At 36.2% G+C, this 19,665-nt stretch overlaps 2 protein-coding genes across 7 annotated transcripts in view; one reads left to right on the forward strand and one right to left on the reverse strand.

Annotated features, from left to right (window-relative positions):
* The window catches only part of LOC125673481 (CAAX prenyl protease 1 homolog), a 29,765-nt gene extending 18,920 nt beyond the window's left edge, over window positions 1-10,845 (reverse strand). Inside the window, exons 1-7 of the mRNA XM_048910058.2 lie at window positions 10,677-10,845; window positions 9,002-9,148; window positions 7,632-7,718; window positions 4,575-4,691; window positions 3,568-3,720; window positions 1,227-1,368; window positions 801-916 (exon numbers count right to left, since the gene is read on the reverse strand). Coding sequence (XP_048766015.1) covers window positions 801-916; window positions 1,227-1,368; window positions 3,568-3,720; window positions 4,575-4,691; window positions 7,632-7,718; window positions 9,002-9,148; window positions 10,677-10,763 — 849 coding nt within the window. The 5' untranslated portion in view covers window positions 10,764-10,845. The remainder of the gene's footprint in view (window positions 1-800; window positions 917-1,226; window positions 1,369-3,567; window positions 3,721-4,574; window positions 4,692-7,631; window positions 7,719-9,001; window positions 9,149-10,676) is intronic.
* A 172-nt stretch (window positions 10,846-11,017) lies between these two features.
* LOC125673480 (inositol polyphosphate 5-phosphatase OCRL-like) overlaps window positions 11,018-19,665 on the forward strand; it is an 80,412-nt gene continuing 71,764 nt past the window's right edge. For 4 of the 6 annotated variants that reach the window (XR_008801277.1, XR_008801276.1, XM_056159095.1 and 1 more), the window contains exons 1-3: window positions 11,018-11,236; window positions 16,392-16,471; window positions 17,735-17,835. Coding sequence is in view for 3 of the 6 variants with exons in the window: in XM_056159095.1 (XP_056015070.1) it covers window positions 11,180-11,236; window positions 16,392-16,471; window positions 17,735-17,835 (238 nt within the window). In the remaining 3 variants the exon portion in view is untranslated. The remainder of the gene's footprint in view (window positions 11,237-16,391; window positions 16,472-17,734; window positions 17,836-19,665) is intronic. The other 2 variants (XR_008801278.1, XM_056159096.1) reach the window with 1 other exon arrangement.

The raw sequence follows: 19,665 nt of genomic DNA on the forward strand, positions 1-19,665 counted from the left end.
ACACACACCTGTAGAGTGTCTACAAGCTCAGTGTTACACACACACACACACCTGTAGAGTGTCTACAAGCTCAGTGTTACACACACACACACCTGTAGAGTGTCTACAAGCTCAGTGTTACACACACACACACACCTGTAGAGTGTCTACAAGCTCAGTGTTACACACACACACACCTGTAGAGTGTCTACAAGCTCAGTGTTACACACACACACACACCTGTAGAGTGTCTACAAGCTCAGTGTTACACACACACACACCTGTAGAGTGACTACAAGCTCAGTGTTACACACACACACACACCTGTAGAGTGTCTACAAGCTCAGTGTTACACACACACACACCTGTAGAGTGTCTACAAGCTCAGTGTTACACACACACACACCTGTAGAGTGTCTACAAGCTCAGTGTTACACACACACACACACCTGTAGAGTGACTACAAGCTCAGTGTTACACACACACACACCTGTACAGTGACTACAAGCTCAGTGTTACACACACACACACCTGTAGAGTGACTACAAGCTCAGTGTTACACACACACACACACCTGTAGAGTGACTACAAACTCAGTGTTACACACACACACACCTGTAGAGTGTCTACAAGCTCAGTGTTACACACACACACACACACCTGTAGAGTGTCTACAAGCTCAGTGTTACACACACACACACACACCTGTAGAGTGTCTACAAGCTCAGTGTTACACTCACACACGGTTCTATCACTATATCCCCATTAGCAGTACATTGCGAGGGAATAATAACTGTGTGTAACCTGACATTGGTACATACATTATCCTCTTGGCTATCTGGGGTATAGTCTTCTATCAATGTGTCATATAGCACAATCCTCTTGTTCTTAAAGAATCCATAAAAATAGGCATTGCTGTGTGCTGAACGCTTTGACCCTAAAAACAGATGATATGCAAATCTTTAGAATATCAGTATTGTTATTGCAGAGTGTTTATCATTTTATTTCTAAAACCAATCAACTAAGTTACTGTTTTGTGTTGAGAACTTTCAACCTCAAAAATCAATACCATGATGCAAGCCATTTCGCGATAAAAAAATATTCATCACTTTTTTAAAATCTTTATCAATCTCAGATCTCCACCAACAAAATGTACGGAGAAAATGAATATTCCTTATATCACACAAACATTTTTTTTTGTTTTAAATTTATGCTTGCTGAGTTCATTATAAGGATACCTTTCTTACCTTCTACAACATAGAGTTTGGTTAGGGGGAATTCAATGCTTGCAGCCAGCCCCTCAATCTTGGTCCGTAATTCTCCATCTGGCAGTGGAGTGAATTTGTCAAACAGAGGTGCAATAAAATCAGCATAGATGGTAATCAGAAACTGTAAAAGAATGGATATTATAAAAGTTTTAATTGAGGCTAAGTGACAGAGGGGTCAGTCACACCACTCAAATTCTAGGATCCACCATTCTGACTTACTCCTTGCCAGTGGCCAGATCTTTCTATGATAAAAGTTCACAGCTGATCATACCCAACACTTACAAACACACCCTCCTTAATAACACACAAAGCCAACCATACCCAACACTTACATACACACCCTCCTTAATAATCATACCCAACATTTACATACATACTCTCCTTAATAACACACAAAGCCGATCATACCCAACACTTACAAACACACCCTCCTTAATAACACACACAGCCGACCATATCCAACACTTACTGTACATACACACTCTCCTTAATAACTATACCTAACACTTACATACACACACTCCTTAATAACCATACCCAACACTTACAAACACACTCTCCTTAATAACACACAAAGCCGACCATATCCAACACTTACATACACTCTCTCCTTAATAACACATACAGCCGACTATATCCAACACTTACTGTACATACACACTCTCCTTAATAACACACACAGCCGACCATATCCAACACTTACATACACTCTCTCCTTAATAACACACACAGCCGACCATATCCAATACTTTCTGTACATACACACTCTCTTTAATAACACACAAAGCCGACCATATCCAACACTTACATACACACTCTCCTTAATAACTATACCTAACACTTACATATACACTCTCCTTGATAACACACAAAGCCAATCATACCCAACGCATGACTAGCTCAGCAGAAGAAACATGATCCGATAAAAAAAAGGTACATGCAGAATGAATTTGTGTTGAAAAGCTGGATTATTGGTTATGTTGCTTTTGTGATTATAGATTTATGCTTAATACATGGAAGGGGGGGGGGCACTCACTGTGGATTTTTACATGATCAATATGTGTTTTTCCCCCTTATGTAACTGACACCAATAAACGGTACCATTCCCAATTCCAAATAATCTTCTGAAATAAATCTCCATAATTCCAGGCTCGTAATTCGCTTAGTGTGAAATGTTGCACAAGTTGACTAATTTCTTCACTTGAAATTGAAAATTGAATAAATAGAGAGTAAAGGTCATGACGTCAATAAAATGGTACTCAGTTGTAAAAGTGTAAACTATATATAGAGAGTAAAGGTCATGACGTCAATAAAATGGTACTCAGTTGTAAAAGTGTAAATAGAGAGTAAAGGTCATGACGTCAATAAAATGGTACTCAGTTGTAAAAGTGTAAATAGAGAGTAAAGGTCATGACGTCAATAAAATGGTACTCAGTTGTAAAAGTGTAAATAGAGAGTAAAGGTCATGACGTCAATAAAATGGTACTCAGTTGTAAAAGTGTAAATAGAGAGTAAAGGTCATGACGTCAATAAAATGGTACTCAGTTGTAAAAGTGTAAATAGAGAGTAAAGGTCATGACGTCAATAAAATGGTACTCAGTTGTAAAAGTGTAAATAGAGAGTAAAGGTCATGACATCAATAAAATGGTACTCAGTTGTAAAAGTGTAAATAGAGAGTAAAGGTCATGACGTCAATAAAATGGTACTCAGTTGTAAAAGTGTAAATAGAGAGTAAAGGTCATGACGTCAATAAAATGGTACTCAGTTGTAAAAGTGTAAATAGAGAGTAAAGGTCATGACATCAATAAAATGGTACTCAGTTGTAAAAGTGTAAATAGAGAGTAAAGGTCATGACGTCAATAAAATGGTACTCAGTTGTAAAAGTGTAAATAGAGAGTAAAGGTCATGACGTCAATAAAATGGTACTCAGTTGTAAAAGTGTAAATAGAGAGTAAAGGTCATGACGTCAATAAAATGGTACTCAGTTGTAAAAGTGTAAACTTAACGGTGAATGCTTCTTTTCTTCAGGTTAATTCTAAAACGAATACAATTTATTGACATGGAAGAAAATTCTGAATTTGTTCTATTTTGATGCCATTTTCCCCAACTGTATAGGTATCAGTACCATTCCAATGTGGTAGAAAAAAATTGCTGTAAACATGTGTGAAATGTATAAAATTTATATGTACTGTAGGAAAACACAGTAGTCTCCCTCAAGTGACTCAAAAATAAACAATCAGGAATTTCCATTGCATTTTAAAACAAGATGCAATCCAATTCATTGAAACTCTTGACACCCCCAGATGAATATATGGCCTACCAAAGACACTGCTAACATAAATCCCCAGGCATAGATGAAGAAATAATCGCCCCCGATCTTGATGATGTAGATGAGGAGGGAGACTGTTGGAAGAGCCAGAGCCATTCCCACTAACAACTTCTTTACTGTGTCCTTTAGGAAGAATGGCAGTGTCTACAATAAGGAAAAAATACGCATGTAAAATCACTCATCTTAATTTGCTTAAGGATCTTCAAACAAGTTTGATGGGATGTATACTACGGGGAATTTCAGCTGAAGTTTCAATTTTATCATTGATTTTTATTTCTGAAAAAATGTAAATTCTTCTGTAACAAGTATTTTCCTATCCATTATTTATACTAAGCATGATTCTGTCTCTATAGATACATGTATGTAGGAGTGTTATTAAATTATTTTTGAAAGAACCAGTTTCCAAAAATTTGAAATTGTTTATTTGGTTATCAGCTATCGCAGGCAGATTATCAGCCGTCACAGACTGATTATCAGCCGTCACAGACAGACTATCAGCTGTCACAGACAGATTATCAAGTGTCACAGACAGATTATCAGCTGTCACAGACAGATTATCAGCTGTCACAGACAGATTATCAAGTGTCACAGACAGATTATCAGCTGTCACAGACAGATTATCAAGTGTCACAGACAGATTATCAGGTGTCACAGACAGATTGTCAGCTGTCACAGACAGATTATCAGGTGTCACAGACAGATTATCAGTAGTCAGATTATCAGCTGTCACAGACAGATTATCAAGTGTCACAGACAGATTATCAGCTGTCACAGACAGATTATCAGCCATCACAGACAGATTATCAGGTGTCACAGACAGATTATCAGCCGTCAGATTATCAGGTGTCACAGACAGATTATCAGCTGTCACAGACAGATTTATAAGATCTGCCCTTAAGTTTACAAATTCATCTTTTCATCAAATTCTAAAGAAATTGTGTATCGAAGTCTTTCATTTCACACTGTTCTGTCTCTACAACAAATTTACGTGAACATACCTGTTTATTAAATCCATGCTTCTCCTCCAAAACAAATGTTTGATACAAACTCCAGGGAAGGGAGGTAATTGTTGAATAAAGCAGAAATATCAAGATGAAAGTGAGCGACTGCAAAATCTACAAAACAAGAGACATTTCACAAACTACTGTACATTATTACTACACATGATAAGAACAAAATTTACAAAACAAGAGACATTTCACAAACTACTGTATCACTATACGCATGACTAGAACATAGTATCGTAATACAATGTTTAATTAATAATATTCTGTAACAGAAAACATGCACGGACAAGCTATCAAATCCAACCAGATGCACTTATCTGTCGCAGTAACATTTGATTTGTTCACTGTGTTGTCAATGAATGATAAACTTAAAATTTCAATCGTGTCTACTTTTGCAAATTGTCGGTTTCAAAGTTATATGCAAGCATTTGTAACATTAGCTGATCTAAACATTTTATGCAAGTATTCGTAACATTTGCCATTACGCCAATATTTCAACAAAGCAATCGTTTAAGATGGCAAATATCCCCCAATAAAGAGTGCAAGAAAATCTCACAAATATTTATCCAACATGAGGTATAGTGGGTTTACAGATGACGTAAGAGTAGTTTTTTTTGTCTCAACCTGTTAAGATAAAGAACTTGAATAAAACCTAAACAACAATGGTACATAACACACAAGTGGAAAGCTAATATAGGGTGTTTTTCTTACATCATGATTTGTAGAACTTGGCTTCAGGTAGTATCAGCAATCATCAGGGTGTGACATACTTTCTTTGCATCGTAAAAACAAACAAATCATATACTCTTTTGCAATACTTTCATTTGGTATAAGGTGTATGTGTACCAAGTTTGATGGTCGTAGCCCCAATGGTTCCGTCAGTATCCTGCTACTACGACCTTGACCTTTGGAAACAATAGACATTTTCCACTTTGTATAAGGGGTATGTGTACCAAGTTTAACAGACCTAACCCCAACAGTTCGGTCTGTATACTGCCTACAAGGTTTTCCTACTAAGTGATACTGCAAGCTTGACCTTGAAAAACAATATCAGTAGGTATCTTTCCATTCATCATGATCAAATGTACCAAGTTGCAATATCCTGGAGCTTATGGTTCAGTTTGTAGCCTATGACCTTTGACTTCTGACCTTGAAAAACATTGACTTCAATATAAACATCTCTTCTGAAATAATCACATTTACTGTAAAGAATAAAGAGGGCTCAATTTTTTATAAGCTGGTTGTTATCGAAGATAGGAAGTATTATGATATGACTTTGTCCGTCCGCCTGTCTGTCTGTCCAGATCTTGTGGGCAGGATACAGACTGAACCATAAGCTTCAGGATTTTACTACTTAGTATATTAGATCACCATGATGAAGAGGAAGATGTTTTTCAAAGTTAGTGTAACCATTATATGTTTACAGTATTTATCAAAGTGTTCATAAACCGTGAAGGTTACGGTTTTCATATCTTTGTACATTATTTTGTTTAGTACAGTACAAACTGTACAATGCATAAGCTATCAATATTCAAGTTTTGAACAATACTATAATTATCTGATTATGTTTACAGTATTTATAAACTATGTAGACTGTCACTGTAACATCATTATAATTATGTTTACAGTATTCATAAACTGACACTGTAACATCATTATAATTATGTTTACAGTATTCATAAACTGTCACTGTAACATCATTATAATTATGTTTACAGTATTCATAAACTGTCACTAACATCATTATAATTATATTTACAGTATTCATAAACTGTCACCGTAACATCATTATAATTATGTTTACAGTATTCATAAACTGTCACTCTAACATCATTATAATTATATTTATAGTATTCATAAACTGTCACTGTTTGAGTAACATCATTACAATTATGTTTACAGTATTCATAAACTGTCACTAACATCATTATAATTATATTTACAGTATTCATAAACTGTCACTCTAACATCATTATAATTATGTTTACGTATTCATAAACTGTCACTGTAACATCATTATAATTATGTTTACAGTATTCATAAACGGTCACTGTAACATCATTATAATTATGTGTACAGTATTCATAAACGGTCACTGTAACATCATTATAATTATGTGTACAGTATTCATAAACTGTCACTGTAACATCATTATAATTATGTGTACAGTATTCATAAACTGACACTGTAACATCATTATAATTATGTGTACAGTATTCATAAACTGTCACTGTAACATCATTATAATTATGTTTATAGTATTCATAAACTGTCACTGTAACATCATTATAATTATGTTTACAGTATTCATAAACTGTCACTGTAACATCATTATAATTATGTTTACAGTATTCATAAACTGTCACATCTTTATAATTATGTTTACAGTATTCATAAACTGTCACTGTAACATCATTATAATTATGTTTACAGTATTCATAAACTGTCACTGTAACATCATTATAATTATGTTTACAGTATTCATAAACTGTCACATCATTATAATTATGTTTACAGTATTCATAAACTGTCACATCATTATAATTATGTTTACAGTATTCATAAACTGTCACATCATTATAATTATGTTTACAGTATTCATAAACTGTCACATCATTATAATTATGTTTACAGTATTCATAAACTGTCACTGTAACATCATTATAATTATGTTTACAGTATTCATAAACTGTCACTGTAACATCATTATAATTATGTTTACAGTATTCATAAACTGTCACTGTAACATCATTATAATTATGTTTACAGTATTCATAAACTGTCACTGTAACATCATTATAATTATGTTTATAGTATTCATAAACTGTCACTGTAACATCATTATAATTATGTTTATAGTATTCATAAACTGTCACAATGAATGTTTTTACACCTTTGTAAGTATGATTACATTATCACTGTTGATTAAAATAGTAATACTATGCCAATGTCGATGTCTTCACACCATTATAAAAATGTTTAAAAAATTCCTAAACAGATGCCTAAAATAGCTATAGATAATACTAAAACATCATGTGTTTCAATCACCTCATACTCCACACCATATCCAAAATGACCTGTGATTCTTCCAGACAGTTTCCAAACAAAAGGTAGGGCACCCGCACACAAAATCACCTAAAAAACACAAAAAATTAGAAATCAATATAGGTTCCCCAAAATATACAAGGTTTCCTACCATGCTATCCAAACAGTAGTGTAAAACAAAAACCCAAACACATCAGAGAGGCTGCAGTATTTATCAGGTGATGATTGGCTGCAGTATCTATCAGGTGATGATTGGCTGCAGTATTCATCAGGAGTGTGATTGGCTGCAGTATGTATCAGGTGGTGATGGCGGCAGTATTCATCAGGTGTGTTATTGGCTGCAGTATTCATCATGTGATGATTGTCTGCATTATGTATCTGGTGTGTGATTGGCTGCAGTATGTATCAGGTGTGTGATTGTCTGTAGTATTTATCGAGTGTGTGATTGGCTGCAGTATTTATCAGGTGTGTGATTGGTTGCAGTATTTATCAGATTGGCTTTGGCGGCTTGGCCTAACACAACCATTGATGGATATCTTCAGTTGAAATCTGTCAACCATCTAATAATATATCTGTAGCTCCAATGCTGTTGGTTTTTGATTTTTATACTTCTAGTTAGTATGAAGCATAGCTTATTGAATGCCTAGATAATCCTTCAGAGCCTCAGATAAGCTAATAAAAAGTACAATAGAAATTAAGGGTATTTGTTACTTTCTTGCAGGTCTATTGTAAATCTGTCAGGTCTATAGAATTTGAAATTGTTGTAGACTGGAATTGTCTAAAGTATATAAAGTACAGAAAAGTAAGTTTTGCACACTGAAACAATATATTAATATTTGTCAAACAAGTTGAGTAAGAAAGAACAAAAGGATTAAAACACAAAGCCAGACATTCCATGAACCCTCCTCCTCACAACATCAGGGGTCCAGAGTCCATGCACTCGCGTGGCTGTGGGACATCCTCGCAACATCAGGGGTCCGGAGTCTTCTCGTGTGGCTGTGGGACATCCTCACAACATCAGGGGTCCAGAGTCCACTCATGTGGCTGTGGGACATCTTCACAACATCAGGGGTCTGGAGTCTACTCGTGTGGCTGTGGGACATCCTCACAACATCAGGGGACCTGAGTCCACTCGTGTGGCTGTGGGATATCCTCACATCAGGGGTCCAGAGTCCACTCATGTGGCTGTGGGACATCTTCACAACATCAGGGGTCTGGAGTCTACTCGTGTGGCTGTGGGATATCCTCACAACATCAGGGGTCCGGAGTCCACTCGTGTGGCTGTGGGACCCGACATTGTGAGGATAATGAACTATGTGTGAGAAAGGGAAAATTGTGGTATTGCCAGTGTTAAATCTGACCACTTCTCTTACCGTAGACTCTAGCTGATTGTAAAGGCTCGACCAGAAGCCAAACGTGCTTTTGTCCAAAGAGTAGAGTCGGGCTTTAGTAAATGTATCTTGGTCCAGCACCTTCTCCAGCGCTTCAGGAACTTTCTCTACTGTCTTAGCAAGATACCTCTGCAAAATAAAAATGTTAAAACCCCAATAAAAGTGATAAAAAACAAACAAACCAAGTATGCAAAAAGAAAATCTACCATCATGAAGGATACAGTAACTAAAACCCATAATATTGCAGATGTTTCCAATCTAATTAAAATCATACTTCATAGATATGCGCTGTATACTCTGCGTAAGAAGGTCTAACATAACCCGACTAGGGGTCATGTTCATGTGTCCTTTATGTTCGCCAATCAGCGCGTTTGCCAATGAAATCGTCAGTGTTCACAATTCAAAGAAAATTGCTGCGATTGTTTGGTTTGAAAGAAAACACATCGCAGCTAGATGTGACGTCACAATGCACTGTTTACGTCGACTGGCGTTATATTCCTCACGTTCATCAAGTAAAACATCTCGAAAACTATTCAAATCGTACCCATCCCTATTCATACATAAATCGCATTTCACAATTAATTCAATTTGGGTTTATTTTATATCGTATGTTTTGATGTTTGAATGAACAGAATAGAATAGGCATTATTGCGAAAGTTTAAAATTCCTTAATATGATTGTGAGAATAAACAATTTTATAGTGTGGAATAAACTCGTGGGAGAGAGATTACTGCAACTTATTTATGAATTGCCAGGAACCACCTAAATAACCATCATTGTTTGTATATAATATATTGCGCAATCTGACTGGCTGATAGTTCTCATGAATATTCCAAGCGAAAGGTCATGCGGACATGACCCCCTATGGAGTTATGTCAGATCCTATTGTAGCATTTTGTGAGCGTATCTTAGGCTCTGATTTTAACTAGATCGAGATGTTTCTGGTATAATGTTGTAACAGGAAGGCAGAAAATGCAACAGACAAGACCGGAATTTGAACACAGGCCCGCTGAATCTCTAGTCAGGTGCTCTACCAACTGAGCTATCTGGCCACCGGTGATCAAACCCGGCTGACCGCTACATTCCTCCCTCCTTAAATGTCTTCACACCAGAAGACATGAACCCAGGATCTTTATCCCCTGGCAGGCATTTTCACCTGTCAGTTCCAGGGACTGGTCTATGGCACCAAATGTAAAGGATGGGAGAAAATGCAACGGACCAGACCAGGTTTCGAACCCAGGCCCCTTGAATCTTGAGTCAGGTGCGCTGCTCTACCAACTGAGCTATCTAGCCACCAGCGCTCGAACCCGGCTGACCACTACAATGACATTTTGCTACAGGCTCCGTTACACACATTCATGGGTACAGCAGCTTAATATCTCTATGTGGTTGAGAAAGAAACCCAGTATGTTTTTCTATGACAATGTCTAACACGTTACGATAGAACGACTACATGATATTTTTTAAAAAATAAATAAAAATAATAGAAAGAAATTATGCACATGTTGACAAGGTATTCTCATTAGAGAAGGGAACAGAGTTAGCCAACATCCATGTAGGCTTCAAATCTTGCTGAGACTAGTTATTGGCCTTCATGCAGGCCTGTAAGTGTCAGAGGGAAAGTTGCAAGCTGTCACATAATGACACACGATCTCACCTGTCTTGATGAGAGATACGCATCCCAGAAATAAACAATCCAAAGAAAAAGCAGGACGGAGTAGAAAATTTCTTCTTCGCTGAACATATTTTATGTAAGCCGGTAACTCGGACTCAGACAGAGTGCAAGCTGCTTTCTCGTGTACTCACATATACGCATTCCAAGCCCGATTGTAAAATTGTTCTCATTATTGTTTTCTATTTCCCCCGATAAAGCAATTGTCAGTGTAGCGCAATAAAGGTTTGATGTATAGAACTATTGGTTTTGGTATATGTAATAATATAGATATTGTTTAAGCATTCAGATTCAACAAAATATGCCATCAGATATTCGGGATCGGGATCCAGAAATTTGCAACTATGACAAGTTTAATTTCCTGTGAAAACAAAAATTGAATGTGAAATAGAAGGAGGGAACGTTAAGAGTTACACCGGGTGCGTATTTTGTTGAGAGACATTCGAGATTACTTTGAAAGCAGTCAGACTGATAATGTCGCAGGCGAAATGGAGATCACGCCATTTGTGAGGAGACGTTTACGAGCAGACGAAAAAGTTCTGTATATATCCTTTTCACGGTTTTTAGACAGTAAAGAATTATTCTTTTGCTTGATATGCTTATAACCGTTACAGCGTAGATAGAAGTTCTTTTTGTTATATAATCCGTTAAAAATAATTCTCAACATGATCATGATGATATGGTGGTTGTAGTCTTGACTCTTGAGACATGATGAGGATTTGGGTAGCCTTGAGCAGGTCCAGTCAAAAGACTATTTCTACTTACGTAGCTACTTATAGCTACCTAGGTATTTATACCTATTCCAGGTAGCTATTTTTACCTACTTTTTCCTTTACTTGCATTTCATGGCCAAATGCAGGGACGGTGCAATATAATGTGTACCAAATTTCTTGATTCACTTCACTGACGATGAATACCACAAAAATATTGGACAAAAAATGATTACTTTCTAACCTTTCAAATTTTCATCAATAACAGCACCCAGTTCCATTTTCTAGGAGCTTTGGATCAAAGCTACGAGATAAAAAGTCTAGAATGCTTTACAGATCTGTATTAATTTTAAAGTTTACCTTCATGCATTTTGACATTAAAGGTTTTTGGGGTAAATTTTCATGCATTTCCTCTGCATTCTCCACCCTCATAAAGTATTCAAATTTACCCTCCGAATTTTGCCGTGCACATGCACAACATGATACATAAAACGACTGATCTATTTAAAAGACGCGCCTTTATTATTTATTTATATTTTCAAAAACAGGTAAAAGTAGGTAGAAGTAGCTACTTTAAAGACCGAGTTTTTCGACCGGTCGGTTTACCTCAGGTAAGTTTAGTTGGGGGCGGAGCTAATTTTAAGCAGGTGTGAAGCCCCGAGGGAAGAATGGTAGCTCGTGTATAACTTCCTGAATACACGGGATGTTACCTGTGTTACCTGTATACGTTTTCGTAAGATAAATCATAAGTGCAATTATTTTTCTTGTGCATGTTATTCAAAATATTGATAAAAAAAAAATTAAAGAATCAAAACATGTTAAAGCACGATAACTTTATTTTGTAATTGAGGACGTTAGCCATTAAAAAATCAGGTTTGGATACCATGCTCGGACTTTACGAATAACACAGTCAGGCATGATGTCTCTCTTGTATCCGTGCGTCTACCAAACATACAGATTCCTACGAGAATCCCTTCGTACTGCGGCGGATTTTCTGGCGATATAACGATCATCGTCCCACACCCCACGATGACTCAACATAGTCCAGAATTTCTTATAAAGTTTTTTTCTGTTAGATTTATTTTTTCTGGACGGCACACCGGGATTTTCTGGCCACCAAAGTTGTCTGTGCGACTCGTCCATAACGCACGGCCTACACCAACAGTCGGGACATTCAGCTCTTCCGGCATTTCCCTCAATAGCTGGTCCAGGCGAGGAGGGTACTTCCTCAGATATAACTTCTTCTTCCTCGGCATCCCAATCCCAACCATTGTATGCAAAATGGGCCCATACAGCGGATAATTTCTCTTCTGATAGAGTTGCGGTTACTTTTGTTGCCATGTTTCGTCGTAAAATGATACTGATAAAATTTCAACTGAATATAAACGGAATTTTAATGATGTATTTACTCATAATTAAAATTTTGATAATAATATATAAACACGACATTTCCAATGAGAGTCGGTACAGTCTCTTGAGCATAAAATCCATGTCCATGTAAATTATGTTCTAACCATCCATAATTTTCTATCGCACTTCTTCCTAAACACAACCCATCATAATTTATTATAATTGATGTAATTATATGTAAGATTTTCTACTCAATACATTATATTTTGTGACTATAGATGTAATACAAAGCCATAATTTTCTTATCAAAACTTTCTCTATTGAGCTGGCATACTACGCGGTAAACATCAAAAGATTTCACGGACGCCTCGATCGAGACACGAGGTGGACAATGTATACACACGGATTAGTAACTAAATGTCCATCAATTTCTAGCATCCAATCTGAAGCTAAATTTCTCCTGATTGACAGGGGTTTACAGACCAGGTAAAATTGAAGGCGGTGCTTATTTCCTCGGTCTTTAAGTAGGTTTAAATACCTAGGTATCTAATAATAGCTACGTCAGTAGAAATAGTCTTTGGACTGGACCTGTTGAGGACCTTGCAATGTAATCTCAGCGAGATTCGTCAAAGCTGGATATTTGGACTGACGCCTAGCTCTTCTGAATATCAGACCATTATCACACAAAGTGATTTGGGAAATCTTGTTTGTACTTTAATTGGCTGCTTGTTGCAATTAATATGGGTTAAACAGAATTTCTTGTCCGCTTCAACTTTTCATCTTGGACATCTTATTAACTCCCTGTCACAATGAAACATGCATATCTTACCTTTACACGGTGTTAATCCCACAGTAAATAAAGTTGGCTGTTTTTGACACCCACCATTTCATATTTACCTTCTCAACACTGAAGAGTTCCGATGATTTAGAACGCCTTTAAATAGACTGATTAAAAATTACAGTTTTCTTTTTATTGCTTTTAATTTTGATTTTTATGCTTAATTACTTTGTACCAAGTAATTGTCAATCAGTAAGTTCTGTATTTCCAATCATAGTACAAACTGTCATGAAATAGTATATCGGAACTCTTCCATGTTATTTTGGTTTTTGCACTGTTACTGCACAACAATGAAATACTGAGAATGTTTTCGGTCATTTTCACAACATTTTTAGAGTTTTTGCTGCCTCTGCTTTCTGAAATGACCTAAATTATCTATTCTAATGCCACTGCGGAGGGTACATAAAATTGGTCATATCAGTTTAATCAAATATAACTCGTGTTAGATTGCTTGTGCCATATAATGTCACAATGGTCAACAGTCTTTATTAACATTTCATATGATGTCACAATGGTCAACAGTATTTATAACAGTTCATACATGTATGATGCCACAGTGGTCAACAGCTTTTATTAACATTTCATATGATGTCACAATGGTCAACAGTCTTTATTAACAGTTCATATGATATCACAGTGCCCAAGAGTCTTTATTAATATTTCATATGATGTCACAGTGGTCATCAGCCTTTATTAACATTTCATATGATGTCACAGTGGTCAACAGTCTTTATTAACAGTTCTAGTCCAGCAGTGGCTGGAACAGATATAATGATGGACTTTATTTTGTAAAGAGTTGCAGAGAAACTGTTATTAGATAGCCCTGGGTATAACAAATGTAGTGTTATGTTTTATACTTGGTTGTATACATATAAACACAATCTACCTTAATCTATTGTCATTATTATTTTTTTTTTTACAATCTGATTTGAAATCTGAGTGATATTTCTGTCAGATAAATTCTGTCATGCCTCCATGTAGTCCTTTGATTGAAAAGAAAACTTAATCTTTGCATGTTTCAGAAGCTTCATTGCTATACAGCAACATGTATTGTTGTAGATTCATCTTTAGTCAGGTTCTTTCATGATTCAATTTTCAGTGTATTTGCAAATTCATTTTATATTTGAACACAACTCGTCAAGAAGTCATTAGATGTTGCAAAAAATTAGTCCTGACTTTCATCCATGTTCATGTGACAGAACTGAAGGACAGAGGACTCAGTGTGGTGGCTAGTTCTGTAAGAGGTACATTATGTGGAGTTCAAAGTGCATTTCAAAGGAAGCTAATGGGTAGTTCATCTCCTGTTAACCCACTTCCCTCTGTGTTTCTAGGAAATTTACATTCCCGACTTCTGCTTTGGTTTATGCAGTCTGAGTAATGTCAAGTATTGAAGTGCTGCTTTTTCAGTTTCACTTCCTGTTTTCATGGTTTAAGATATAGGAAGTTTATTTAGTGGGACAACAGCATACACTTCAAAGGATCATATTTTTATTTATATAGTGAAGAATGTATTGAGGCCCTATCCCTTTCTAACAGGACTGTAATTTCCAGAGTAATTTAATGCGACAGTTAATTATATTTATAAGAACTAGCACATGTATAAGAAGTATTGGATTTTTTTTCACAGTTATGGGCTGATATGTTTCTGTATATCACTACGCCCCCTACCTCCTAAGGACAAATCACACACCATAATTGTTATTATGTGTAAAAGTCATATCAACTGATATCAAGCTATATCATACAGCCTCATTTTAAAAGACTTCTCAGAAATTATAAGACTATACTGTTTTCATGAAATGTATGAAAATTTAGGCAAGTATCCTCACAGAAAACTATGTTGCAGTGTAGACTTACGGGTAAAAGGTTTACTTGTTCATGTACTTAGAAGGAAGAACATGTAAATGTAGAAATTTACAATAATCACATGAACAATAATGATACATGTGAACTATGTGGGAAATTGATATGCAACTTTACATTCCCATAATCGACTTCATTCAGCATGCAGCCTACAATCAATATCTACAATCTGTCAAATTACTGCTCACCTATTTTATTTCAACATATATATTTAAATTCATATATACATATATATGTAAGTAATTAATGTTGATCAACTAATATTATTTTGTAACATTTTATTTGTGTGAATTTGCCATGTTGGATTTCTAAGCGAGATATATTTTCCTGAACTTTCAGTTTATTACAGGTAACTCTGTATATATACGAAATCACTCTTAAGAACCTTAATTTTGCAAGAAGGCAATCTCATGAATATACATGTACCGGTACTTAAAAATTAAGATTTTTTTGTAGATAAAAGGTGACTTATATAGAATGTGATTCTTAAGCCTGAGGCAGAGACACAGTATTGATAAATAGTTTTACGTAGAAAAGTTCAAAAAGAAGTGTGAATTCTTTTTTTGAGCACCTAAGGTAAATAATATTGATGAAATATGTACTTCTATGCATTAAATGCTGGTACTGTGTATCAGTTCTCAATTGGAGAAGGACAACTCTGTTGAACATTGAGATGTGCTAATTGCTACACTTGTGCTATACACTTGCTTCTCGATATTGGGCTGTAGGGGCTACTTCTTATACTTGTGCTAATTATTGGGATGTATTAGGGTTAATTGTTATACTTGCTTCTCAACAGGAAGTGCAAAAACAACAGAACTGCAAAGTTTTCCTCCTTCTTTTATGATGATGCCTTGATTAGTAATTATTTATAAGGAATAATTATATGCCTTTTGGGAAATTAAGTAATGAATGAATACACTTCCTTAACTACTTCACTGCGCTCAGGGTCGCATTATAGAGGACAGTATCCAGGCTGACCGGTACATCGCCGTCATACAGAAGCAGAGCGACACTGCGTAAGTATCTGACTGGTCAGTAGATCGCTGACACTGTAAGTTTCTGACCCGTACATCACTGATACTGTAAGTATCTGACCAGTACATCACTGACACTGTAAGTATCTGACCGGTACATCGCTGACACTGTGTAAGTATCTGACCAGTACATCATGGACACTGTAAGTATCTGACCGGTACATCACTGACACTGTGTAAGTATCTGACCAGTACATCGCTGACACTGTAAGTATCTGACCAGTACATCACGGACACTGTAAATATCTGACCAGTACATCATGGACACTGTAAGTATCTGACCAGTACATCACTGACACTGCATAAGTATCTGACCAGTACATCACTGACACTGTGTAAGTATCTGACCAGTACATCACTGACACTGTAAGTATCTGACCAGTACATCACTGACACTGCGTAAGTATCTGACCAGTACATCACTGACACTGCGTAAGTATCTGACCGGTACATCACTGACACTGTAAGTATCTGACCAGTACATCATTGACACTGCGTAAGTATCTGACCGGTACATCACTGACACTGTAAGTATCTGACCAGTACATCACTGACACTGTGTAAGTATCTGACCAGTACATCATGGACACTGTAAGTATCTGACCAGTACATCAATGATACTGTAAGTATCTGACCAGTACATCACGGACACTGCGTAAATATCTTACCGTTACATCACTGACACTGCGCAAGTATCTGACCGATACATTGTCTTTGGAAAAACAACAATTTGGGAATCCACATTCAACATGCCTTCGGTTAGGAGATGACGTGGGCTGTAGATGGACACAGATGTTGACCTCATTATCTGTCAGTAATCCTATGACGACACAGATGTTGACCTCATTATTTGTCAGTAATCATGACGACACAGATGTTGACCTCATTATCTGTCAGTAATCATGACGACACAGATGTTGACCTCATTATCTGTCAGTAATACTACAGGTCTATACCTATGACAACCAGTTATCTGAGCAAATTCTAATCATAAATGCAGTGAAATTTAAAAATAATGTTTTTTTAAGTGGTACATTCCTGAGTGCAGATTTTTACTATGAGCAGCATATGAAGATATGGTTATTGTTCAGATATGATATTTATAGGCATAATAACATGACAAGATTTGTGATGATCAAGTAAATAAAAACACATCTTTTGGCTGCCTTTTTTTTTTTTATAACTAAGCAGCTGATATCCTTTAGGCTTGGAGACTCCAATATTAACTTCTATGCTGGCTTGTAGATTATTTCTGTTTTCCTCGAGGGGAATCCCCTGTACCAGTGAAGCAGACTTAGCAGTGGAGGATGTGATAAAAATCAATGAAGATTTCCATATAAGGCAAAGTAAGAATTAAATTCTGTACAGACCTTTAAATATAGACAGACATATGGTTCATTCAGGTAATGGGAAGGCTTGGAATTTCATCTTGGTCTGAAAGTTACTGGGAGGAAGACAAGTTGTGTGGACTGTCGTTACTGGTTTTGTCATATCTGCAATAGTGTAGCACTCTCCGATTATATTTGGGGGGGGGGGGGGGGGGGGGGCTCCTAAAAGTGTCAGAATAAAAAAAATTGGAGAGGTCTACATTATCGCAGCTAGCTTTGTCACTGAAATAACATAGCTCTCTCTGATTTTTTATGGAGGGGAGGGGGTCTCCCGAAACTGAAAAATATTTTGTCAGAATTTAAAAAATCGGAGAGGTCTATACATTATCACAATTAGCTTTATCACTGAAATCTGCTTGAATCTCATTATGTTCTTTTTGATCTTTAAGATTTAATTGTATGTTTGAACATTTTTTAAGAGAGACATTGTTTACCAATATTTTCCTTGTTTTTTGAGTTCTCCATTTATTCTTCTTTTGTTACTGAGGTAAAGGTGTTTTAGTTATTTATGGAATGTGACTGAAAAGATTTGCAAAATCTCTAAAAAAGCAGGGTTTGAAAGTCAATGAAATTATGAGCCAGTCACTGCAGGGCTGCATGGCTACACTCAAAAGTTGTCAGCCCCGTTTAAAATCTACCAGTCCTGATTTTCAGTTTTGTGATATTTGTATTTTTTACATGAATGAATATACTAATAAAGCTTATTTTGATATTTGTTGTTGGACAATGGCTGTTAAAATTAGCCGGACTGCTGGACTATTATATGAAATTTCATACCCACCTGTCTGAGAAATAGACTGTCTCATGGAGTCATGTGAGCTTTAATTTCATACCCACCTGTCTGAGAAATAGACTGTCTCGTGCAGTCGTGTGAGCTTTAATTTCATACCCACCTGTCTGAGAAATAAACTGTCTCGTGTGGTCGTGTGAGCTTTAATTTCATACCCACCTGTCTGAGAAATAGACTGTCTCGTGCGGTCGTGTGAGCTTTAATTTCATACTCACCTGTCTGAGAAATAGACTGTCTCGTGCGGTCATGTGAGCTTAAATTTTCAACACCATGAAAAGTCTGTGTGAACCATGCATGTTTAACAGTGAGAATTTTCTGAGTTGAGCAGTAGAAATTTACTGAGTTGATCAGTAGGAATTCAGTGAGTTGAACTGTAGGAATTCACTGAGTTGAACAGTAGCAATTTACTGAGTTGAGCAGTAGGAATTTACTGAGTTGAACTGTAAAAATTCAGGGAGTTGAGCAGAAGGAATTCAGTGACTTGAACAGTAGGAATTTACTGAGTTGAGCAGAAGGAATTCAGTGAGTTGAACTGTAGGAATTTACTGAGCTGAACAGTAGGAATTTACTGAGTTGAGCAGTAGGAATTTACTGAGTTGAGCAGTAGGAATTTACTGAGTTGAACTGTAGGAATTCCGTGAGTTGAACAGTAGGAATTTACTGAGTTGGCTGTGTGGTGCATTATGGTCTAGATGTCAAATGCATTGTTTTAATTTGACATTTGACCTACCGATTCATAATTCTGTTGTGGGAATAAGGAAGAACAATCATGACTTTTAAGTAACCTTTTCACTGTTTTCATGTTTTCACTATAGTCAAGAAAGGTTTTGGTCATGGAACAATATATAACCTAATCTTAGAGTGCCTAATTGATACTGTATGATCGATTACATAAGCTGTAGTGAAGCCTGGATGGTCAGAAATCATTACTTCAGGTATCAACTTGTTATGTTCTTTTACAAAGGTGAGATATGTGATATATTAAAGGTCATATTTAC

Source organism: Ostrea edulis, chromosome 3 (assembly GCF_947568905.1).
Source record: "Ostrea edulis chromosome 3, xbOstEdul1.1, whole genome shotgun sequence".
Classification (NCBI taxonomy): Eukaryota; Metazoa; Mollusca; class Bivalvia; order Ostreida; family Ostreidae; genus Ostrea; species Ostrea edulis.